General features: G+C 34.8%; 1 protein-coding gene across 4 annotated transcripts; it reads right to left on the reverse strand.

The window, feature by feature from the left end:
- Positions 1-1,131: 1,131 nt before the first annotated feature.
- On the reverse strand, positions 1,132-25,732 carry LOC110103459 (F-box only protein 6). 4 transcript variants are annotated; one of them, XM_020832189.2, is made up of 5 exons: positions 25,580-25,725; positions 24,907-25,065; positions 13,725-15,001; positions 1,596-1,619; positions 1,132-1,399 (listed from the first exon to the last, which is right to left on the reverse strand). In XM_020832189.2, the coding sequence occupies exons 1-3, from the start codon at positions 25,648-25,650 to the stop codon at positions 13,750-13,752; spliced, it is 1,482 nt and encodes a 493-aa protein (XP_020687848.1). In that variant the 5' UTR covers positions 25,651-25,725; the 3' UTR covers positions 1,132-1,399; positions 1,596-1,619; positions 13,725-13,749. The 4 variants fall into 4 exon arrangements, with proteins under 4 accessions (XP_020687848.1, XP_020687847.1, XP_020687850.1 ...); XM_020832188.2 differs by lacking the exon at positions 1,596-1,619; XM_020832191.2 differs by lacking the exons at positions 1,596-1,619; positions 24,907-25,065 and adding an exon at positions 22,028-22,177 and having other exon boundaries at positions 25,580-25,722.
- Positions 25,733-26,067: the final 335 nt, after the last annotated feature.

Genomic DNA, 26,067 nt, shown 5'->3' on the forward strand with positions numbered 1-26,067 from the left:
AGCATTGATGAGTTATTTTTTTTTTGAAATCATATTTATGTCGAAAGAAACTTCACATAAGTTGCAACATTTTAAACATAACATCTAAACGAGAAAAAAGGACAATTTTGATGAGCTTAGCTAAGAAGAGAGAGTTGAGTTTATTGTTAAATGTTAGATTTCATACAAAAGACAATGAATGAAAAACCTAATGGGTTATCACAACTCTTGCCTACACTTGAGAAAGTGAGAAGATTGGTCTTGGTCTAAACAAGCATTTGTTATCGTATGGGTGACAGTAGATAGATTTGTCTAAGACTTCGTTTGATACAACTTTTCTTTGCTTTTTAAAGCAGCTTTTAATACTAAAAAGCTGCTTTAAAAAACAACAAGAAAGCCGTCCCAAACGAAGCCTAAGTTAGCTCATTTCTTATCTATTCAATAGATCGACTTAAACTTATATAATTAATGTTATCAATTTTCATGGAGAGCCACAAATTATTGAAATGATTTTTAAGGCTGCCTATAGAGTGGCAATTTCATGTCTTCTTCCTCTTCTCTTATAATTTCATATATTGAATAAGTGAAAGAGCATATGAAATGTTTGTTAATATTAAATGTGAAAAACATCATCATCTTTTTTTGCTATCACACTAATTTCATGATAAAAATATACATCATGAATGATGTGAACATAACATAGTCAATTATATGAAAGATTGTAATGCTTTTGTATTGATATGACAAAATATATATTTAAATTTTAATGGATTAAGCCCAATAAATGAAATTAAGACTAATAATCTAAATAATAATTAAATCATTAATGTTAATACTCCATGAGCTTTGAAGCAACTCCACATAGTTGAGTTCTTCGCATTTGAAACATTCTTTAGTGATCAATCCAAAGACTCACTTGAGAAGAAGATTACATTGGTATAAAAGAAGCTTCTAGAATAGTTTATAAAAAACACACACATTAGAATAAAAATATCAAAACCTATCTAAATATAGGCTTCGTATGGGACGATTTTCTTACTGTTTCTTAAAGCAGTAAAAAAAATCATCCCAAACGAAACCATAATATTTTTTAACTATACCGCCTTCAATAAATACATATTTCTATCATTTCTCAAACACTACAATTTACCATAAATATAATAACTTCAACTATATGATTTCAATAAATGCATACTTCAATCATCTAATCTATCAATACTCTCATTCATAGATTCTTCTCTACACAACACTTTGTAAGTTTTCTCCATCACCAAAGCTAAAATACTCAGTAAAGGTAATGGCATTGACATATTTAGAAAGAGTGTGTGATTAGAACAAGGTTTGAGCACAACAGAGAAGAAGTGAAGGAACAAAATCTAAGCCTATTCATCAGCAGAGTAGAGGTGATGTGAATCCAAGCCTGGAGAGGTAAAAATATTTGATTAGTTTGATGGAATGATAAATATATGAAAAATAACTGAGAACATGCAATGAAGCAAAATTGGTTTATTAAAAACAGAACAATATTTGCATTCAGACAGTATGGGATGGTAAATGTGATCTCATATAGGCTGAATCTGCAACAAAGAATCTATTTTTAATGGCCAAATACTCACATGAATTATTGAGTCTTCATGTACCTGCAGAAGAAGTAAGTTGCATCAATTGTAAGCTCATGAAATCTGCTATACCCGCCCAGATTTTATTTGGGCCAGTTTTTTTTGCTGCTTTTAAGAATTTTTTATATCAGAAATTTGCTTTAGAAAGCAATAAGAAAACTGTCCCACACAAGGCATAAGGTTTCATTTGGGACGGCTTCTTAAAACATTTTTTTAGTTGTAATTGAAAGTGCTTTAAGAAGCAATAAGAAAGCCGTTGTTTCCTTCATTTGAAGTTTTTCCTACTTAAGAATTTGAGTTTTCCATGCAGTATCAAATCTTTTATCTGAGATTTTAGACATTGATAGCTAAATTTAAACTTTAAAGATATTGATCCCTATAAATTGCCTAATGAATTACCTCCAATAAAAAGAAACTCAACATGCAATAGATTTTTTACCATAATCTCAATTGCCTATTTGACCACATTATAAGATAAATCCTATAGAACATTCTGTGTTCAAGATCGAGAACATTTAAAATACCTAAGATTATTCAAAAGCTAGGAGAAAAAAAAAAGCTTTATATAAATATAAAGAAGTTTTTGTTCATAAATGATGAGGTTACTTACTCTGAGGTTGTTGTTTTCTCTTCTAGACTTAAACCTCGTCCTTAAAAAATCTAAGCCATTCAATTAACCTATTCCTATAAAGATTAGAAGTTTCCATGATTTTGCCCCTTTTATATAAGATTCATTAGGAATTTTAGTTCTACTCTTACTCCTCTGACTAATGTTCATAAATGATAAATTTGCTTAGGCTCCAAATGCTTGAAAAAGCTTTTGAGTAAATCAATATCTTAATCAAGTCTTCTCATCACTAAAACTTTCTGGTTTTAAGGAAGTCTTTGAAATCACAAATTATGCCTCTTGAATAGGCATAAGGGTACTAACTCAAGAAAAACACCTAGTGCCATTTTTTTACTAAGAAATCCAAGAAAGCACAATAAAAATATTCTATATATGACAAAAGAGTTTTATGTTATCATTCAATCACTTCGACATCTGAGACATTCTCTTCTCCATAAGAAATTCACATTAAATTCATGCTTATCAAGCACTAAAATATATTAATTCCCAAAAATAAAAATAAAAACTCAAATCACCAACATGAAGAGTGAGTCAATTTTTTTTCAAGATTACTCTTTTATGCTAAATCTTAAATTGGGGACTTTAAACGAAATAGTTGATGTCCTATCTAGGGCCTCCTTAATCATCTCTTCAGTACAATCTCATATTCCTATATTTGAAAGATTTAAAGATGGATTGTGATTGTTTAAATTTTCACCATATTTTTCATGAGTTTGAATCCAAATCTTTCAGTGTGGTTAAAATTCTTATTCAGTTAAGTAATGATTTAATTCGAGGAAATTACATAGTGATAGAATTATTGGTCAATTTATGATAGACAAAATCATATCTTTGACTCCACAGATTTTATGGACCTCTTTCAAGAAAGATGTCAATAGAGTTATCACATTGTTTACTGGGAGGCAAGGTAACATAGTAAAACAACAAGAAGAAAAAATATAGCATTTCCTATTCCATATAAACCATAGGAGGGCACTATAGATTTTTCTTTAGGACTACTTAAGACACCAAGAGGATTTGTAGTATCATTTTGTAGTGGTCAATATGTTATCTAAAATGCACACTTTTTGCCCTTTCATAAAACCAACAAGGCCTCGCATATTATAGAAATTCTTTTCAAAAAAATTGTTAGGCATAATGGTTTAGCGTCTACTATTATATTTTATAAAGATAATCATTTCATTTCACTTCTAAAAATTTTATGAATGGTTATAGCGACAAAGCTTAATTTTTTATCAACATGTCATTCTAAAATGGATAGGAAAAAAATTTGCTAATAGAATATTAAGCAATCTCTTGAGATGTTTAGTAGAAAAACACTTAGGAACTTGAGGTTTACATATGCTAACATTTGAATTTGCATATAATAATATAATCTCTAAAACAGCTCATAAGACTAGAAGTGTCAAATCTGGTTCACTGGTCAGGTTCAAGCCTGACCCGAAATTGACCCTCCCAGAATATAGTTAACCTAAACCATACACCTTTAATAAACGATCAAAAACACCAACCAGACCCTCTAGAAACCCGAATGGCCCAAACCCGACCAGCTAATGTTTAAAATTTGTAGTATAGATAATTAACTATAAAGTTTAAGATATTTGATAAAAAATAAGAAGATTATAATCACAAAAAAGGAAAAAAATTAAACGGGTTATTTTTTAGTAAAAAATGGATTCATGTGTCAACCCGAACCCGATCTATGTAATAAACAAGTCTAAAACCCCAACCCAAATCTGACCCATTAATTATATGAGTCAGTCCGAACTCAAATTTTTCGTCAGGTCAATTATTGATACACTTACATATGACTCCATTTCAGATTGTCTATGGGAATAATCCTAAAAGACCTCTTGACATTGCACATATGCCAACCCACATATTATCTAATATCCCATCTACTTCTACAAATAACTTTACTGGTCTCATCAAGAAGTGAGATAACAAAAAAAGGACAACAATGTCAAATATGTTGAAAGATTAACCTAAAAAGATCTACTAGAGAGTTTAATTAGGGTGAATATGTATTAGTTTGCATTTGTTTGAAACGATATCCCTCACATAGATTAAAAAAGCTTCAAACAAGGGTTTATGATGATTTCAAAATCACAAGAAAAGTTGGGTCCAATTCTTATCATCTAGACTTGCCATCAGACATGCATATTGGTAGAGCTTTCAATATAAAAGATTTCTTAACATATAAGGGAAATTTGTAACCTAAAATTTTAGAGACTAACACTACTACACTTTAACCAATATCAAGTGTCTCACCCACCTATTTTTTTTTAGGTGAACCAAACAATCTCAAATGAAGCTCCTACAAATGGCACTAGGCAACACAAATCTCTTATCAAATGGAAGAACCAATAACATCCTAAGATAGTTGATTGCTAAAGAACTCTAGAGCCTTATTTGTGATTTGGTGGATAACTATTTCAACTTCGAGTTGTTAGAAAAGAGTCATTTTTGGTATATAAAGTTAATGCATCATCATCAAAATCAGTACCACATAAGCCAATCACATAGTTATGCCAAGAAATAAATAATATATAACCTTGCTTAAATGAACTAACGTTGCATAAGTGTATTTAAATTTGTTCTGAAATAGGTCCTAAAAGTCTGTCTGCATGTGTTTGAAAATCTATATATATATATATATACATACACATACATACACATACATACATATATCCTAGGAGTGCTACGGCGTTGGGATCGTAGTGTTGCGAAATTGAGCTCTCCAACCAAATTTTGGAAAATGAACTTCATTGCGGCGTTGGGGTCGATTGATGCGGCGCTTGGTAGATTTTTTATAAAAATATCTAAAATCATTTTTATAAAAAAATTTAGTACTATTTTGAAACAGTGAGATTTTGCTCAATAGTTGAATCTATTGCCTATCGATATAGCCTTCTATGAAATTCTGAAATTGGTTTATTTCTACTTCTTTTACTGTAATGCAACGAATTATATAATTATCTACTTGAAATTTGTGACTCTGAGTAGATCTGATGTGTGCTGGAAATTCTTTTATGGTGTTATATGCATAGGGTCACAAGGGACCGAAATTTTGAATATCTAATATGTGTTAAGCATTGGAAATCATAAAGGCATGTTTTCTAATATGCTAGCACAGGGAGTCATGAGGATCTGTTTCTGATAAGAGGTATAAAGGCTTGAGGGAAATTTATTATTTCTCTTCTGATATTATATATTTAAGTATATTCACTTTATATTATTGTATATTAATAACTTATTATTTTAAATTTTAGGAAATAATCAATGTATAAGAATTTAAAATATATTTTTATTTTTTGTTAGAATATAAATAAAATCAAAATAAAACAAATGAAACAATAAAAAATAAAAGTGAAAATAAACAAACCCTAAGCTTTTGTTTCTCCAAAAAAAATATATGATGCATGTGGCTAATAATAGTTGAAATGCTTTGATTAGAAGTTGAGCATCCAAAAACAGCTCACTTAAACTAGAATATAGCAATTTGGAGACTAAATTAATTTGTTTTCTGATGACAGAAAAGAACTAAAAAAAAATCTTTCTTGTTTAGGTTAACCCATTAGTGGCTTACTAGGCATGTTTATAACCTAAACTTGATATAAGGCGTTTCTGAGGATGTCTCATAATTGATGGACATAAGAACTCACCTTGAATACGTGACCATACAATGAGAATTTTTCCAGGCGATGTGTAAAGCTCATTAGTTGGCTCCTACGACTATTATCCATAAGGTTAGTCTTGGGGATTACTCAAAAAGGGATAATTAATCAAGGAAAATTATTAATCAACTACTCGGCTATCCAACCATCAATATACACCAAGTTGATGACTTCTTCAAAGATTGGCAAAAGAGTTCATCATGTCGGACATTCTAATTAGGCTATAAAATTATTGTATTTGTTCTTATTTTCTATATAGCCATGAAAGTAGTGAATTCTATTACGCATAAGCTTTAACCAAAATCTATAAATACGGGGCGAAGGAGTCAGCTTAGCTTACGCAATTTTATGTAATAAAAAATATTTTATAGAAATTCCAGAGCTTCATACCCTGGTATTCTTATCTCTCTCGATTTTTCTAATCTCTTTTTTAGTTAGTGTTCTCAATATAGTTTGGTGTAATTCACAAACATTTATGGATTCAACTTTTTAAAGGTGTGGTGAGTGTGAAGCATTTCAGTAATTAGAATAAGAGTGCTATGTAAAGCAAAACAACATCCAAGAAGAGGAGAGGAATCTGTCACTAAGAAGAATTAAGAATTTAAAAGAAAAAAAAAAGAATTAAGAATTTGTGATTGTTCTACAGCTTGTTGAATTTGAGGAGAGAATGACTCAAGTGTCGAGTTTAAGAGAATATTCATGATGTAGTGCCAGCGTGTAAAGGTCGTTGAAGAATTCTAATGATGCGGACATCGGCACGAAGATTTGGCGCATCTATCACAAGAGGCGTCGTAAATCGACGGCTCTAATTTAATTTGTCATTTAAATTTAGTTTATGAATTTTAGCTCTTGTTTTCGGTTATTTCCTGTTTTACCCCTAGGTTAGTTTATGTGAGTGTTATGGCCCAAGGGGCAATTTTGTAATGTTTAATTTTCTCATGTTGTGGCCTATATATAGGGCCTCAAGCTATTGTAAGAGGATGCTTGATTGATATGAAAAAAATTTTGTGTTCCACACTTTGTTCTTGGGAGAGAATGAGAGTGAGATTCCTATGGGAAGGAATCAAAGTTGTCACCAGCCGCAGGATGGGTCCAGGCTCGTGAGTTGAAGTCCCTTGGAGAAGGGCAACGCATCACCCGTCAATACCCTCTTATTAGGAAACTTCTCTAGCTTAAAAACCTGAAATATATTTCAGATTTTTATTTAAAGCTTTGTTAGCCAAAGTGGTCCCCGCCTACTTAAGTTAAACATTTTCTTCCTCTATGCTTGGCCGGCCTTCTCCTTATTGTTTTCTATTTAATTGCCACATCACCACCTCTTAAATGCCTCCTAAATACCTTTCCCCTCATTAAGTGTTTTCAGTTTTTTTTAGGTTTTATTTCAGATTTCAAATCTGAAATTGGAAATCAATTTTCTTCCCTCTTTTCCTCCCACCCGAGCTCCCTCTCCCTCCCGTAACTCAATTAATTCCCTCATCTAAGGAATTAATTAAGGAATTTTCAAATCCCTCCCTAACTCCTCCCGCCACCCCTATCCATCCCGACACCTCCTCTCCCTGGTATTTCCTCCCAGCTAACCGTCTCCCCTTATCTGCATTCAACTTCAGGTTTCATTTCCAAGTCCCGTCTCAATTTTCTGGGCCCAAAATTCAGCCCCCTTCAAGCGGGAAACAACCATCCAAAATCTGGTCACACTTGCCCGCCTCCCTCTCTAGTAATTTTACTGGGTTTTCCTTCTCCAAATTCCTATTTCTCCTGCACTCCCAGTCTGCTGCCAGAACTTTTTGCTCCTGCTAGTTCTTTCTTCCCCACACCGAGAGCAAGATTTCCTCTCAGATTTCTGAGAGGAAAATCTAAGATATTTCAGACTTCCTGTAAAGAAATTGTTGCAGTTTTTCGGACGAAACAAAAGCTGAATTTGTCCTCAAATTTTGGAGCTTGCAACCTCTATCAAACCAAGAGAAAACCTGAGAAGAATCTCAGATTTTGGGCAAAGAAATCAAATTCCCTTAGAGTTTGGAGAGGAGACCCTCACCCGAGCATCTCCTCCTACCTGTTCTACATCATCTAAAGCCTTAGTATAAACTAGGCAAGAGCAGAGTAAATCATTGAAACGTTTCATCACTTGATTTTAGAAGGAGATCCTCAATGTGAATGATTTAGAGCTAGCTGTCGGTTGAGCTGCACTCACACAACGTCTTCAAGAAGGACCTTTTTACATCCACTTGGATTGCAATAGCTGGGAACTTTGGTTTAGTTGCTTGATCTCACAAACAATCACATAAATGCTAAATAGTACAATATGGAGACTAGCACCTCCACTGCAGCCAGGAGAAATGACATAAGTCATCAGGTGGGGATATTCCAATAATTTCCAAGGGACTAAAGAAGTTGCTCAAGGAGTGAGGGGGTTGAAAGAAGATTCTATCATAATAAAAGAAGATCCACCTAGCATCAAATAGTTCGTTGATGGACAAGTACGCAATGAAGAATAGCATGATGATCACCGTATTGAGAGGCCGCTACCACCTCTAATTCGCCCACTATCAATTGTGACTCTGCTATGAGTCTCAATGGTCAAGTTAATTGGGAACATTAAGGACAATTTCAAAAGGTCGGTGCTCATAAGGGCCAACGATCGCCTATATGATCAATCAAAATAGCGCTCCTACTATCACAAACACAACCACGACACTGAGGCTTTTCGACTCCTGCGAACTTTGGTAGAGGAACAAATCAAAGTAGGTAAACTTGAAGAATTTGTTATTATTGATGTAGGATGAAGGTTAGGGAAGGCATTAATGGAGGAAGTCCGCAACTAACCAGTGCCAACATAGGCGAACATTGCTAGGGTGGTTCCCACCATTCACGGAGGACCTGGTGAGGAGCCTTCTCATCAAGCTAGCTTCAAATAACTTAAGTTAAGAGAGGTTAACTCGACGAATACCTCAAAGGAGTCTAGGGAGAAGGAGAAAGGATGTTCACTTTCATGGTCGACTACATATCATGTCGCCATGAAGTTCCCGACAAGTGATTATGCAGTGACAGTTAGAGGCAACTTGTTTCAATCAAGAGCTTGCTACCTCTAAACAATGGAGAATGTACACGAAGAAATTCTTCAACTCAAAGTGCAAAGCCTATCAATGTTGGAGACTGTGAAAGTCATCAAGAAAGTGCTGATTTCTGAAGAGAACTTCAGTATCTTCTTTGATGAAGAGCGAAGCACTGAGTTGATCTCAACAGTTAGGGTGAATGTGGAGGTATTCGTTTGATCAACCAACAAAATTTCGGGTGCAAATATCAATGTCGATTTTCAGATTAAATTTCTATAAGAAGGGAAGGCCAATAGTGTAGAAGTTTCGATCAGTGGTAACTATGCTGGCCGAGCCCATTCACAAAGAAGTCTAAAATCTATTGGAGGTCGGATTCATTCAGTAGATGCAATATTTATAACGGATCTCAAACTTAGTGATAATATAAAAATCAAATGGCAAATGACAACAAATGACAAATGTGTGTCGACTTCACCAACTTGAAGTCGAACTGTCCCAAAGGCAACTATATGTTGCCGCATATTGATGCTCTAGTCAACTCTGCAATTGGCTACCCAGTAATAAGTTTTTGTGCAACTTCTCAGGATATCATCAAATCAACACACATCCAACTACTGCAAGAAAAAAGCATTCATCACAAGTGAAAGATTGTATTGTTATAATATAATGTCCTTCGATTTAAAAAATGTAGGTGCTACATATATTGATGATCTCCTAAGTCCTAACAAAAAGCAAAACTTCAAAACAACACATGGAAGATCTCAAAGAAACTTTTTCTGCTCTAAAAAAGTACAACATAAAACTAAACCCTTTTAAGTACACCTTTCAAGCGGGAAAAGGCAAATTCATGGGGTTTATAATAAGTTCAAAATATTAAAATGAATTTGGAGAAAGTTAGAGCAATTTTCGAAATGCTCTCAACTAGAAACGCAAAGGAGTTGCAGAGGTTGATAGGGAAAATTTGCTAGCCTAAGTCGATTCATATTAAAGTCAATGTAAAGTGCTCACCATTATTCAAAATTCTAAAAAGTGTTAAGCACTTTGCCTAGAATGAAGAATGTAAACTCATCTTTCAACAACTAAAATCACTCCTCTTCACCACCTCTAATTCAAAATTAACATATAGAGGGAGGACTTGGTCTTATATATCGAAGTCAGTGAAGAGGCGATCAGCTCAATCCTTTTTCATGAAGTGATGAAGAAATGGTCGATTTATTACAACAACAACATCAAGCTTTTCTCCATTATGCCCTATTAAAAGTCAAATTCTCATTTAAATCTAATAAAGAAAGATCATTTCTAATATTTTCTAATCAGGTCTTTTTAGGTCTACCTCTACCTTTCTTAACATAAGTCAAATGGTCAATTTATTATGTGAGCAAAATTTTACGTAGGGTTGAGTTGCATCATACAAGCTTGTCTTATATTTTGATTATCTCGGCGCAGCAATTTTGTCCTTACTTTCAAGCACACTTGATTTATGTTGTAATCGACCATCTATTGAAGTCAAGCTTAGCAAACCCAATCTTGGTGATTAAAATGAGTGTGGAGCTCAATGAGGTCCAAATTTCATACATGTCAAATACAAAATGATTGGAGGAATTTAGGAGGTGATATGACTGATCATGTTTATCTCAATATTGGGTCGTGCTATTCTAACAATTATCAGAGCAAATATCTCTTCAAGAATTTAAGTCAATTGTGGAAGCTTTCATGACACATCCTATCAACTAGTGTTACACAAAATCTAAAGTACACGACATACCCTCTCCACTAAGGTATTTGGGAGAGCATGAAGAAGTTCTCATTATTTAAAATCTTTCTAGAGATAGCAATTGCATGATTTTAACATTGGTGGAAGTACACAAAAACAAAGAATAAATGTGTTTGAATCTTCTCTATCTGGCCAACAACCTGTATTTGATTTAAAAATAAATTTGTCTACAATTCATGCACTTGTTTCAAAAACTTTCGAATAAAGATTCCTTTTATAGAACTGATATCGTTTCAAGAGGCTCTACAACTAAGCTCTTCTATGGATGTATTTGATGAGGACATCGTCAGCATTTTCGACACATGTACCTTTATGAGACACCGGAGATCGACGGCCATGAGCATGAGTTGTATTTTGTCATTTTATATAGTAGTTTATTTTATTTTGATGTTTTTCCGTTTTTGCCCTTATGGACATTGAGTCGCTTATGTAGCCCAAAAGGGCATTTGTGTCATTTCTTGTTATTTCATTTTGGTCTATTTATATGAGGCCTCATGCATTGTAATTTCAGTTTTGGATGAATGAAAAATTTGACATTTCTTGTTCTCTTTGTGAGTGCAAACCTCCACGATCTCTTAGTGGGTTCGTAGGAGAAGCTACATCTCTTTGTGAGTTCTAGGTTCTTTCTTACTCTACTATTTTCCTTTATTTCTCTTGATCACTTCGTCGTCGTGGAGATTCGGGTTGAAGCATTTGTGGAAAATTGGAATTCCCTCTTTGAATCTGTAAATTTTCCCTACCTCTTCCCCTCCCTCGCTCATTGCCGCCGCCCCCCATCTGGCCGCCAACTGCCCGCCGGCTGCATCCCACCTCCGGCCAAGAGGCCCGGCCGCCCATCCTTAGCAGCCATCCAGGCTTGCCGCCGGCCCCCTCCCATGGTTCCAGGATTCAAATATCAAATTCTCCTTGAATCCTTTACTACTTTCCTAAATGAAATATTTTCTGAAGTTTTTTTTTTCCCTCTCCCACCCGAGCACCTCTTTGGGAATTGGCTTGCTTTCTCCACCCAAGTCCTTCCTCCCAATTCAGGAATCTGACACTATTTCAGATTTGATAATCCTTACTTCCCCTCTTGGCCTCTCCACCCTAGCCGACCACCTCCTATCTTCTCTCGGATGCTCCATCAACTCCCGACAATAATGCATGGCGGAACCCGAATGGAACTTTGGGTTTGTGCATGACGATCAAGATCAAGTTGAAATCCTCCAATCACCGTTCTTTATCGTGGGCTTCGATTTCGACGACACTATTGAAGATTACATCGACCGTATCCATTACACCTTAGTGGATGTGATATACGAGCAAAGATCAAAGGGACGTTGGATCATCCTTGGACGACCGCCATCCTCCACCACTCCGGCCACCTATCCAAGAACGACAATCTTAGGCTCCTTCTTCCTCGGAGTGACCTCAGTTCTAATGTGGAGACTCTTGTTCCGCTAAAGCCTAGACTAGTTGAGCGTATGAGCTCCAAACGTGAAAGTTCTCATTATTAAATCGCGGATTCTTGTTTAGCGTCGTAGTTTTACAATTGATCTTGGCATTTTCTTAAATTGTTTGGTTAACCGACTTCGCTCTTCTTTGCCTAAGCAAGTTAAAAACTAAAAATTCTCAGGATCAATCATTGTTATAAGTAATAAATTTATTTTGGGATTATTTTGTTTAATCTGCTCTCTTTAATTTCCTTAAAGTAACTCCTAAACCGGATTGTTTCACATCAGTATTACACATGATGTTCTTCGCCCATTTTTTCACTTTATGGCCCTTTCATATCGTCTAACTCGAGATGAATTTCCCTTCATCTCTTTTCTGGGACAAACTGTCCGAATAAACTTTTCTTCCATTGTAGCATAAGGCTTTCCAATTCTTTCTCCAACAACATTCAGATTCTCCACAGTAATGTTCTTTGCACCTCAAAGAATTGATATAGGACAAACATGAATTGTGTTATTTCATAGTATTTTTGTCCATATAATTGCATTGATTTTCTTAATTCATAACCAGCCTTCATCTTTTAATTAAATTTTCATGTGCAAAATTGGCATGTGTTTGTTTAGAGATACAACAACAACAACAACAACATCAAGCCTTTATCTCCCTACATGGGATCGGCTACATGAATCCTTTTTCTCCATTGTGTCCTGTTAAAAGTCAAATTCTCGTTTAAATCTAATAAAAAAAGGTCATTCCTAATATTTTCTAACCAAGTCTTTTTAGGTCTACCCATACCTTTCTTAACACAAGCCAATCTAATATCTCTACTCTCCTAACCGGGTCATCGAAAGGCCGCCTTTTTATGTGACCAAATCATCTAAGGCGACTTACTCTAATCTTATCTTCTACTGGAGCTACTCCAACCTTGTTTAGAGATGAAGTTTGTTTATTGAATCTTATCTTATAGGATCTTCTATTATAAATAGAGACATAAGGGATAATGCAATGAGAAAATGATGGAAATTACTCTCCAGAATATCTAAGGGAACCTAGATTTTTCTTATTCTCGAATTTGGTCCATCAACTTATCAACAAAGGTAATGTTTAGGGGTCAAATAGTCATTTTCAAGGACCAAAAGTGCCATTTTTTAAGATATTAATAGAACAAAATGGAAAATAACAGAAGTTTGAGATCAAAATGAGCCCATCCTAGAAGTCCGGGTCTAATTTTGTTGTTTTCTTGATATGTAATGGTTAGTACTTAATACTCTACATTGTTCGTTTCTCTCTCCTAGGTTATGTACTGAGACCCTTGTTCTTCCCTCTTCCCTTCACTTCCCACTTTCTCCCTCAACTTCTTTAAAGCTTCCTCAAATCATCTATTTGAGACTACACAAGGATGGCATAAGAAAAGCTTATCATTATTGTTCATAGACTCACTAAATAAGAACTTATCCAAAAGGAAGTAGATAAATTCTGAAATCCAAACAATTAAGTCATAACTACTCTTGAGCCTACTGGTTGGAGAGCAGACAATCTGCAAAGAAACTGAGCACATACCTCCTCGCAAGATGAAAAAACATAATCAAGGAAGAGCAGTAGGAAAAGGATAGAATGCGGTGCCGCAAGCTATCCACTGCTTCCTCTTGTTAATAGGAAGAGTGCAGTCTGGAACCTTCTCCCATTTCTTTTTGAACAAATCATATGTGATGAAACGATTAGACCTTATTGATCTCAACGACAGCATGAGCATCCCCTGATTTCCCATGCAACTCATCTTTACGGGCTTTCCATAATACTCTAAGCACGAGACATTTGGCATTCTGTCAACCTCCTTCCACAAAAGAGTCATCTTCTGCAACTCCCATATGCAAACACATGTCGCTGCATTTTTTGAGAGCAGTCCAACAAGCATGACCTTTCCACCACACTCTGCAATTGTATGGTCCGATATATGCAAAGGCAATGGTATAATGAACTGTTTCCAAATGCCTGTGGAGACATCATATCTCAAAATTCCATCGGGGTTAGCTCGAATAAAGTAGATTGTGCTACCAATACAAACTGTTTGTGCTTTGAAATTTATGGAGAGTGGGAGCTTGACACTTTGAGGCAAAGATCCTCGACGAGACCAACTGTTTTGCACAGAATCATAGATCTCATAATCTCCATTGCATCCCAGCCAGACTACCTTGTAACTTCTATTAGTTGCATTGTCTGTCAAAACCATTCCTACAACCACACGGGAACAAAAGCGAGCAGAACTTGGTGGAAGTTCTTTGAACGCCTTAATGAGAGGGTTGCATATATAGAAGTGCCTGGTGTTGAGATCCAACAGGCAAACAAGACCACCAGCTGAAGCCACTGACAGAAACATCTTCGGATAAACTCCAGGGATGGATAGGTGGTGCCATTTTTTTAAAGAAGGGTCATAAATGGCTCCACCAACTTTATCAAAACCAAACCCGTCATGAACAATGGTATAGAACCACGGATTCATTAGCTGAACTTCCGAAAAGTGCCGTGAGAAACTATTAGAGGTCAGCAAGGAATTCCACTTTTGGCATACTATGCGGAAACGAAACAAAGTGGCTATTGGAAGTCGTGCAATCACAGCTTCATGAAGATCTTCAGGGAGTTCCTTCCATATTTCTTGTTCCATTGTACCGATTAAATTTGGAATAGTAAACAATATTCTGCAACTCTTTTCACTCCGTGATCTTTTGTTTGGACTCATATTGGCTTCCAACATATTAACAATTTCAGATTTCTCTTCTAAATCCAAACAACAATAATCATCCTCAATTGAACTACCATCAAAATCAAATGAACACCACCTGCACAGAAAAAAGGTGTCATTAAAATCTACCAATTACCACTTTCTTCCTCGGGCCACAAAAAAAAAAACACTGCAATAAGACAAAAGAAAACAAGGTGAGCATTTTGACTAACAAATCAGAAACATACGCGAAGAAAAGAAGTGATGTTTGAATAACACTTTCAAGGCATACATACAGGACTCGTCCTTTATCTAAAGAAACAAATAGATAAAAACTAAAAAGCAGGGCTCCAAATTTGACTCCAAAGTTGAAGGTCGATAAATAATCAGTTCACTTTTTGGTTGGAAGTAAAATAAAACTAGCCAAATAACAAGTCAAGCTCAAATCAAGTCGAATTTCAATTGAGCCAAAAATCAAGCTAGCTCGATATCAGATCACAATGTGTCTATATTCATATTGATATATATTAATAATAATAATAATAATAATAACACAATGGTTAGATAACTACTTCAAACCACCTGCGTACATATCAGTGATCAAACAACATGTAGTTCCAAGAAAAAAGCAATTATAATTTTAAGCTATAATTTATGGCCAAACATAAAATTAAAAAAGTCTATAAACAACACGCACTAAGTTATAAGCCAGCAAAACGTCCAACAAAGCATATCCCAGCACAAATTCATCAATCATGAAAAAAAAAACAATTAAGGAAAATCTATAATTATTGCAACTAAAATCAAGACCAAAGTTATAAAATAAGTGTTAGAGGAGTCAAACCATAAATGATTAATTTATGTGAACTCGATATACTGATCTATGTTCAGCATGATTCAAACCCTCTGTTATGAATTGATGTTATGAATAATTTCTTCAGCTAGAAGAATGTTGTCTTAGATGTTATTCTTCAGCAAAACCACTTTGATTTGAGGAGATAATTTTATCCAATAATTTGCTGATCCTTCTAGCAAAGACTCCCATAGGTAGAAAGTCATTCCATTTATGAGATTTTTTTTTTTTTGTGGGTAAAATGCAACAGATGTGGAGGGAAAACATTTAGGAATGAAGGCCCCATAAAAGAATTCAATAAGAGCATTGAAAAAATCCATTTTAATAAGAGTAAAAGCTCAAACATCCAATTTAGTCCCAACTAGAGAAGCATAATATTAAGTTAAGTGTTGCAGAGATGAGAATGCTCAGGTGGATGAGTGGCTTTACTTGTAGAGACAGGATACGAAATGAGCATATACATGAAAAGGTTGGAGTAGCTCCAGTGGAAGATAAGATTAGAGAGAGTCGCCTTAGATGGTTTGATCACATAAAACAACGGCCTTCAGATGACCCAGTTACAAAAGTAAATGTATTAGATTTGACTTATGTTAAGAAGCATAGAGATAGACCAAAAAACACTTGGCTAGAAAATATTAGAAATGGCCTTTCTTTATTAGATTTAAATGAGAATTTAACTTTTAACAGTGCACAATGGAGAAAACATATTCATGTAGCCGGCCCCATATAGTGTGGGATAAAGGCTTGATGTTGTTGTTGTTGTTGTAGTATTAATAAATACCCAATTTAGTCTCAGAGTTTCGCATTGCCCCATTTTAGTCCCTCAACTTTAAAATTGTCAAATTTAGTCTCTCAATTAGATTTTCCACTTAAATTAACAGAAGAAGCCGTAAGCATTCGGTTCTTTTGTGGGTATTTTAGGAAAAAAACTTCTTGCCCAATCCCTCACCTTACCTCTATAATCCCCTGGAGACGAAATTGGAGACCGAATGGTGCTGTTGCAAGCGACCACGATTCTCCAAGCTTAGACGCGTTGCGAGCGATATGTAAGAAACCACGAGCGAGACGACACGCTACAATCAAGAAGCAAGAGGACCCGAGTGAGATGCGAGAGGCCACAAGCGAGATGTACATTGGGAGGCAACGTGTTGCTGTGAACAACCACGATGCACTTTGACATCTAGAGATGAAGACGGCAAGTAATGTACGAAATCCATAAGGAGACGGAGACGGTTAATGTTAGGTTTGTTTATCTGTCTAATATCCTTTGTTAGTTTGTTCATATGATTTTGATTTTTTTGTTCTTAGGAATCATTTGTTCAGCAAGATTAAAACAAAGTATAATTTTAGAAACTATTTGTTAGCATTGATTGAAGAAGAAACTAGTAGGAAAGAATTAGGGAAAGAAGCCGGAAAGACTACTCAAGTTGCTTTTAAATGAATATAAAAGATTTTTTCTAGACTGTAGATATTAATTTTGATAGAATTCTGATAGAATTCAGATAACATCAATATCATGTATGTGATATCTAAAAATATCATAAAATAAGTCATTCAAGTTGCTAATACTCTTCTTTTTACTTTTATTTATTAGGTCCATCCCAATTCGGAGAGAATCGGGAAAACACAATTGAACCACCGATTCCTTCTAATAATGTTATGGAATCATCTAGTATTTATTATGCATTCTACTTTTTTTTGGTCGTTGAAGGTTATTTTAATTTTGATTGATTTTTTTCGTGCAAAACATTCGAAATCATTAAGGGTGATCAACGACAAGTGTCATCAACTATCAATGTGAATGTTTTTTTAGTGAGTTTTTCATTGATTTTCTCCATTGATAAGCATGAACATTAATTTATATGTGAGTTTATTTATGATTGTATTGTTCAATATGTGTATATATTTTAGCAGTCAACAGGGAATGGTGGACTATGTGCATTAGTTTTTGAGTGGCAAGATGGCTCCAATTTCTTACAACTTTTTAGTGATTTGTCCCAACCAACCGCGCTGTTAATTTGTCATATGTTGATGATAAGGATGTAGTGGCACCTAACAGGAGTAGCTATCATGATGATGAGATGTATGAAGATGAGGGCGAGGACTATAACTTAATAGATGACAATGAGCAATTTGATGACAGTGATTATAAGATGTGTGAGGATGATGAGCCATTTGAAAATAAGGTGGATGCTTCTATTAGATATGTAAGCACCACAAAGATGGGAAAAAATTTGAGTTCAAAATATAAATTTAAATAAAAATTTGAAAACTATGAAATTGAATGTATGGATTCCAACGATAACGCTAGTGTTCACAATGGTGACAAAAATGATAGCGCAAGATGGTCAGTTTTCAATCCAATATTTGATTGATTATGAGAAGCAAAATTTTGAAGTGAGAATATTATTCAATGGCAAGAAAGAATTTAAAGAGGTTGTTTAGAACTGGTAAATTGTTCATAGAAAAGAAATAAAGTTCTCAAAAAATGACAAGATGGTGCAAAGTTAGTTACGGGAGGCCTAACTGTCCTTTTCTCCTCTACATCTCAAAGCACGAAGGAAGTTATTCATAGCACGCTAGGTCGTTGGAGGAGCAAGCATGTTCATGGAACTATCATAATAAGACTTTAGCATCAACAATTATAGCTTGTGAAGAAAGTTAGAATTAATCCACATTGCCTGACAAATTTTTTTCCAAGAGAAATTATTGATGAATTAAAGTTGCAAGTGTTACAGTCACAGGCAAGGAAGCCCATGTGCAAGGCTCAAAATTTGGTGCATATGAAGGATGAAGATCAGTTCAAAAAGATTTGGGATTACTGTTTGGAAATCATAAGAACAAATCCAGGCACCACAATATATTTTAACAACAAGAAAAGCTGACCTACAAGGTCAAAAAAATATTTATGAGAATGCATGTTTGTTTTAACGCTTGTAAAAGGGGTTTCCTTAGTGTTGCAAGCTAATTATTGGAGTTGACGGATGCTTCTTTTAAAGAGTCAACTACTAACGACTGTTAGTTTGGATGGGAACAATAACTTTTTTCCCATAGCATGGGCAGTTGTTGAAAGTGAATAAAAAAGTAGTTGAAATGGTTCTTGGAATTTTTGGCAATAGATTTACACTATCGAAAACCAAACGAAATTTACATTCATATCGGATAAACAGGAAGGCTTAGCTCCTGCATTTGAAAAAAATTTGCTAAATGTTACAAATAGGTTTTTTGTACGTCATATGCACCAACATTTAAAATACTTTATGGGCAGCTGCTAGTAGTACGACAGTTAATCAATTTACATATAACATGGATGAGTTGGAAAAACTGGATATAAATGCTCATAAATGGTTTATTGAGAAGCACCCAAGAGAATGGTCACGATCACATGTTACATGCATCTCAAAGTATTCCACATTACTTAATATTATGTGTGAACGTTTCAATGCAATTATTCTTTGATCCAATCAGCATATCTAGGTCAATATTGTAGCTCGTAGACAAGATCCATGTTGAATGGGTGCACACAATGATCATCAAACAAAGGGCTAGTAGAAAGGTAGCGACCAAAATTTAATAAACACTTGTGCAATTAAATTTTATAACTACTAATTTGGTAGTATTTTTGTTATTAGGTCTATACATCCAAAAGAAAGAAGATCGGGTGGATAAAGCTTGGAGGATAACATACTTATAAGTTATATATTTGACTTTTTTATGAAAATATGTTATATTAATTATTTTGTGCATAGAAAAAACTAAAAAATGACAGAAATTCTAAGGAGACTGTAGTGCCACGGCGTTCGATGAAACAACGTCCCAGCGCCACCTTCAATACTGCTGAAGTGTCACAAATTATATATATATATAATATTTATAATATTACTTTTTATAATATTTAGAAACTTATTTAATAAAAAACCCCACTGGCCCGCCGCATGCACTATGCCCTAAATCTTCTCATATTCCTCTTCGGCTCTCATCTATAGAGCCGTAGCCCGCATTTGCTCGGTTTGTCCTCCAGAGTCGCGATTTCTTCTTCCAGATTTGTGAGCCATGACTTCGTCTTCCACTGTGACTCCGACGAGGCTTCGACAAGGCTTCCTTCGAGGGTTCACAGCTTCACGCTTGTGTTCGCGGGTACACGCCTGTGTTCACGGCTACACGCCTGTCTTCACGGTTGCACCATTGCAGGACCAGGTATACTCCTTTTTAACTTTTTAAGATGACTTGTTACAATAACAAAAAAAATACACAAAGATTGAAGAAGATAAGTAATAGCATATGTATAATGCTGAAGCTAATAGGCATGACTAAGATGAGGTAAGAAGCGGGGCCGAAATGTGAGAGATCAATAGGCTGCAGGCACTTCCCTCCTCTTTTTCAATTAGTATCTTTATAATCAGCTTATATATTTTGTTGAATATAAATGTGAAAGTAAATTCCTAGTCTTCTTTAAAGTTTAAACGATTAAAAGATCGTCAAGCTGATGCCTAGATCATTATGTATTGTGTCATTGTGTGCTTATGGCTCAGTATCTGAACAAGTAAATATGAAATAATGAAAGGTAGACAAGTAAATATGAAATAATGAAAGGTATTGTGGTCTGTTAGGTGAGTTTCAATGCTGGTCACATTCGCATGCCATTTTAAATAATTAATATTTATTTCAGCTTCTTAAGGTTTTTAGATTCATTTTAACGATAGAATAAATTATTCTTTGTAATAATGTTTAGGCTTAATTTGAAGTTGAATTAGATTTGTTTGATCTTTTTGGTAATCATATTTCTGTTAATATGGATAATTAGCTTGTATTTCTTCTCAAAATTTATTGGAACATGTTCATGTATAATTGTGAGCGCGTAAAGGATTTTATTATATTGTAATCCTTCTCAAAATTTATTAAAGTGTTTTAATTTAATTGTGCTGATGGTTGAGATCTAACATTTATATATTATTAATGTTTGAATATTATTGTATTTATTATAATCTTGGCAATGTTTTTTTTTAGAATGTCAACACCAGTAAATATGAAAGGGGATAATATTAAGCATGTAAATACTGAGACTTGAAGACTTGATGATCATCTTCACTCTTATATTGGTAGTCAACCTGTGAATGAGAATAATACACATAATGATAATATTGAGATTTATGAAGAGGTTAAAAGGTGGACTAATGAAAATGAAGTGAATGATGTTGAAGAAGCTGATGATATTATAAGAAGAAATAAAAGTAAAAAATGAACCAAAGTTTGAGATGAGTTTAGGTTATTCCTGGGCAAAGAAAGGGAGAGTGTGTGCATGGTAAAAAAGTAACTACTTGAAGGAATTACTGGTGCAACTACTCAATTTAAAAGACATTTGAACCGTTGTGCTGCTAGGATTCGTGCCTATATGTTTCATACAAAACAAGAACAAGACCTATAAAATCAATTTTAGACAACTACTTGTAAGATGGCTTAGAACTTTGTAGTAGTGAAGGGCAAAAGTTTGATGTGATTGCATGGTGGAAAAATAATCAAGCCAAATATCGCATAATGTCGAGAATGGCTGTTGATATTTTATATATCCCTATTAGTACAGTAGCTTCAGATTCCACTTTCAATACTGGGGAAAGAGTGATTGATACATATCAATCAAAATTAGGGGTCGACACTATGTAAGCTATTCTATGTGGCTCCAACTGGGTTCGCTTCCATTATGGCCTGAATGATAATGGTACGTACAAGATACAACGCATTTGTTTGTTATCCCAAACACTTACATAACCACATTAGATTATCTTTGCTTTTGTAGGAGGAAGAAGATGATGAAGAGGTGGAGATTGTCTTACCGATTATATGAGAAAATCTAAGGTCAAAAATATATTTTACTTTGTAGTCATTGTAATCTGATTGTCATCTTTAATTGATATTTTGGTGTATAGTATTGGTGTGAAGTTTCATTTTATTCCATTGAGGTTGACTGTCATCATCACATTATATGCACACCATGAAAATATAATGTAATAGTTTTGTGCAGGAAACTAGAAGCTTTCTGAAAACAAATTTGCACGTTCAAATTTTGCTTGTTGCTACCATGTAACAAAAATATTGCTAGTTGCTAGTTGCAACCATGATATAGAATAAAAACAGCAGCTTTCAAAAAAAAAATGTTTTGAAATTGAACTGAATTCATGGTTTATCTATTGCTAGTTGCTACCATAAAACTAGAATTTCCATTTGTTAACAAATCAGAGAATAATTTTCAAGCATTGCAAAAACAATATTCCCATTTTCTAGTTGTCGGGTTACTTGGCCACATTGCGTATCATAGCTATCACAAGAGCAATCCCTCTCAAGCTCTTGAACCGATCATATGCTCCCAGCTTTTTCATGCCTAATGAGGATCTATCTATTTGTCCTTCGCCTTCTGCTGCTTTCAGGGGAAGGATTGGTCACAATCTGCTGAAGAGAAAAAATTTTCCAATGATAGGATCAAGGTATATTAATATTTAATATGAGGCATCAAGTTTGAGATCTATAGAATATGTAAATTACATGTTAGACAGTTGCTATGTTGCTATTATTTTAAAATAATTATTATTTAGCTTTTCTCTTAGTTTTTCAGGTTTGCATCATATTAATTGGTAATAGAGAGTAGAGATGGAAGAGTTTGAAGAATATGGAATATCAGACAGACATGGAATAAATAATTGTCTTTTGTTGTGTTTTTTACTTATGCTCTATCATGAAACTTCCTAATGGATTGTATAATTTTAATTACTTTTTTTTAATGATGTGATGATATACAATTTGGTCTAACATTGATATGAATGCTTTATTTTTATATTAATCAAATTTTTATTGTACTTAATTGCATAAAAGTTGCACTTGATATTGATCAAATTTAAAAAAAAAAAAAATTTAAAGGAAGATGATTGCTCACTATATATTGATTTCTTCTAGAACTAAATTTCAAAAAAAAAAAAATGATTTACATTTAAAGAGTCAAGCCAATTAAACGAGCCGCGTTCGAGCTTTTCAAACGAGCTCGAGCTTTTCAAATGACTGGAGCTCGAGCTTGGTATTTTCTAAAAGAGTCGAGCTCAAGCCCACTAATCGAGCTCGAACTCGAGCTCTAATTAGGGTTACACGAGCCAGGCTTAATAAGGCAGTTACTAGACTCGACTCGTTTACACCCCTAGGCGTCGCAGAGCTCGAATGTCAACAGCGTTGCGGTGTTGCAGTTGTAACTTTCAAGGGCCACATTCTCTCAGTGAAGAGACTCAACTATTCGCTTAAGTACCCGATCCATGTCAACAAGCACCACGGCGGTGAAAAAGTTTCAGCGACAGGCGTTAATTCACTTTAATTAATGGAGCCACAACGCCACTATTTTAAGCGCTGCAATGTCAGATGTCTTTTTGTGTTGTCCTATAAATAGTTGTGATGTTATGTTTGTAAGGGAGTTCAATCACTTCAGTAAAATTCGATATTTCTTTTTAGAGTACTTCTTAAGTTCCCTTTTAAAGTAAAATCTAAAGGAAGTTAAGGAAGTACAATATAAAATCATATATTTTTATTAGATTTATAATCTAATTGCTATTTCAATAATGCTAAATGCAACACTCAACATTCTTGAGATTCAATGAAGTTTTCAATATGAAGGAATCAAATTTTGCACCAAAATCCTATGTTAAAAGCGCGTTAAAATTAATGTTAGTGTGATTTATAGCATCTTGCTCCTAATAAGACTTTTCTCCTCCCAACCCTTTACCTTTTTCTATACTTACTGTAATTCCAATCTCAAAAAATTTTCATAAATAGTTGTGATCTTTTTATTGACAGATGCAATCTGACTTTGAAAATCAGCCAACTTTTCCTCAAAATCTACTTTGAGTTGCCCAAATTCTCCCTCCAAAACTTTCAAATTCCTTCCAGCTATTGGTTCCCCTTCGATCGACGTACTCTGATACCAATTTGATAGGAAACACTTATAGATCTCAAGTATCTCCTATCAATCTTCGAAAACCAACAAGTTTTCTCCACCAAAATCCACACAAAAGCATGAAAACATTAGAAAAATTTGTATAATTTGATGAAATAGAAACGGAAAATAGCAAGATACAGTTGATCCTCAATTCGAGAGGAGGATCGATCTCTCCCAAACCTCTAGACGCCGCTAGAGCCCAAAAGAAAACCTAAATCTAAGATATCTCAAATTTCAGCCAAATTCAAGATGTCCTAACCCTAGGAAAACAAACTATTTAATGCATACAAATCAAAAAAAAAAATCCCTAAACAGTCCCTACATTCAAATTTCTCTCCCAAACCCCTCAAAAATCCTTCCTAAATGCTCGTTTGGCACTTGCGGCGAGATTGGCTGCCGAAAGAGGCGGACGTTCCGCCTCTATTCCTCCTGGGCCGGTCCCGCGTGGACCGGTTGGACCACTCCAATGGATCGGTCTAACACAATCCAATCTAGGTTTAGGCCGATCCATGCCAACACAATTCAAAGTTAAGGCCAAATTATGCTCATTATGCTCCATGGATCTACATGAAACCATATTTCAGGCAACATAGATAAAGATAGATAAAAAATCTATATAAAGACTATAAGTAGATTACAAGCATCAAGGTTACATCACCCCAAAATCCTGAAATGCAAAGTCAACTTTCCTTGGATAATGTTTGACCGGCCATGTCTTCCTTGTAGGAAGGGGCCAACAAAATGCATCACAATGATTTAGATGAATGGATTTAAGAACTACAGATAAATTGAAAGTATGAATCAGAACATCCTATAAAATAAGAATTTTGCATTATGTGAATTCAAATTTGTACCATAGATTTAAAGTATCTCTTGGTTCTATCAACTCAATAAAATAAAATAAAAAACACAACAGAGTGTTATGTCATTTGAGGAAGGAAAATGGTAAGTTTTTTTTGTAAAGGACAATACAATGACAACCAAATAATGAGGATAATTAACAAAGGAAACAAAGATATGAGCCAGAATAAGTAATCAAATGCAACAGCAGAAACCAAGTGGCAAACACATTTGATGGAAACACAAATTACTTCAATTTCATCAACAATGAACTTCTAACCAGCCATCTAAGAGAACAATTTAAAATACCAATACCATACTCTCCATGAAATCAAAGTAGAAGCCATATCTAGAAACTTACCTCTCTTCGCAGAAGCATATAAATAATAATGTCAATAAAGCGGCGGCGCATCTTGTGCAATAAACGTAAAGCAAACTAAAATCAACCGAGGATATGCCGGAAATCAAAACCAGAACGCCGAACGAAACCACTAGATACTCCACAAAGACCACAAGATTCCTACCATCGAAGAAAAACTTCAACATAAATAATTGCAGCATCAAAAGTAACAGCTGAACAAGAATCTAGGCATGCAATTGAAATTAGGGCTTATCTGATTGCTTTCTAACTAACATGTTCTGGAAAAATAATGATATCATTTTTTGGCTTATTTGTGTGAAAATGAAATCAATCCATCTAAGTGACTTTGACAAGGCGTATTAAATTCGAAACCATTATTTGATTTCTAACTACATCCACCAAAATGGACAACACAAATTTCACCATTTTTCTAAACATATTTTCTAACTCAAAGAACCCAATTAGCGCTCCATATCTCAAATGTCAATCCCCTAAAGGCAGGAAAAAGAATAAAAATTCATAATACCACTCTATCTATCCGAAATTATCAGTGCAACAGTCAAAAAAACAAAATTCAGAAACCTTTCACTACCCAAAGCAATCTTCAAAACAAAACAAAACCCTAAACAAGAAAGCACGGGGGCAAATAAGTAGATAGATGAAGAGAGATTGCCTTCGCTCATAGAAGTCGCGGAACGCCTGAATTTCACCGACGAGCTGCCGGAGCACCGCTACCCTCTCCATCACCAACCGACGAGCTCCACCTTCCACCTCTCTCCTCAGCTTCTCTATATCTCACCTCCATCCCAATTAACCCCCAAACACAGTGCTATTTACATCTTATTGCCATTAGGATTCCCCTGCGGTCCACTGCCGTTCGCCTCCCTTCAATCTCATGCGCCTTTCCGCACTACTTCAACGATCAGGATTAATATGATGAAACTTTTTTTAAGCATAAACGGTCTAAGATATATCCGCATAGACAATTAATTGCGGAATCTCGTACTTTATTTCTGTATAGTGTGTGGTCGGATGACTCGGATCCGGCCTTCACTTTTCTCCAGTCGCTTCTCGTGTGGCTACCTCCGGAAAACGGCCTAAGATTTATAAATATTACAGTTGTGCCACTCATCAAGGCTATGAAAGTCGGCAATGGGGCAT

The sequence above is a fragment of the Dendrobium catenatum genome, unplaced genomic scaffold (genome assembly GCF_001605985.2).
Source record: "Dendrobium catenatum unplaced genomic scaffold, ASM160598v2 fragScaff_scaffold_1456, whole genome shotgun sequence".
NCBI lineage: Eukaryota > Viridiplantae > Streptophyta > Magnoliopsida > Asparagales > Orchidaceae > Dendrobium > Dendrobium catenatum.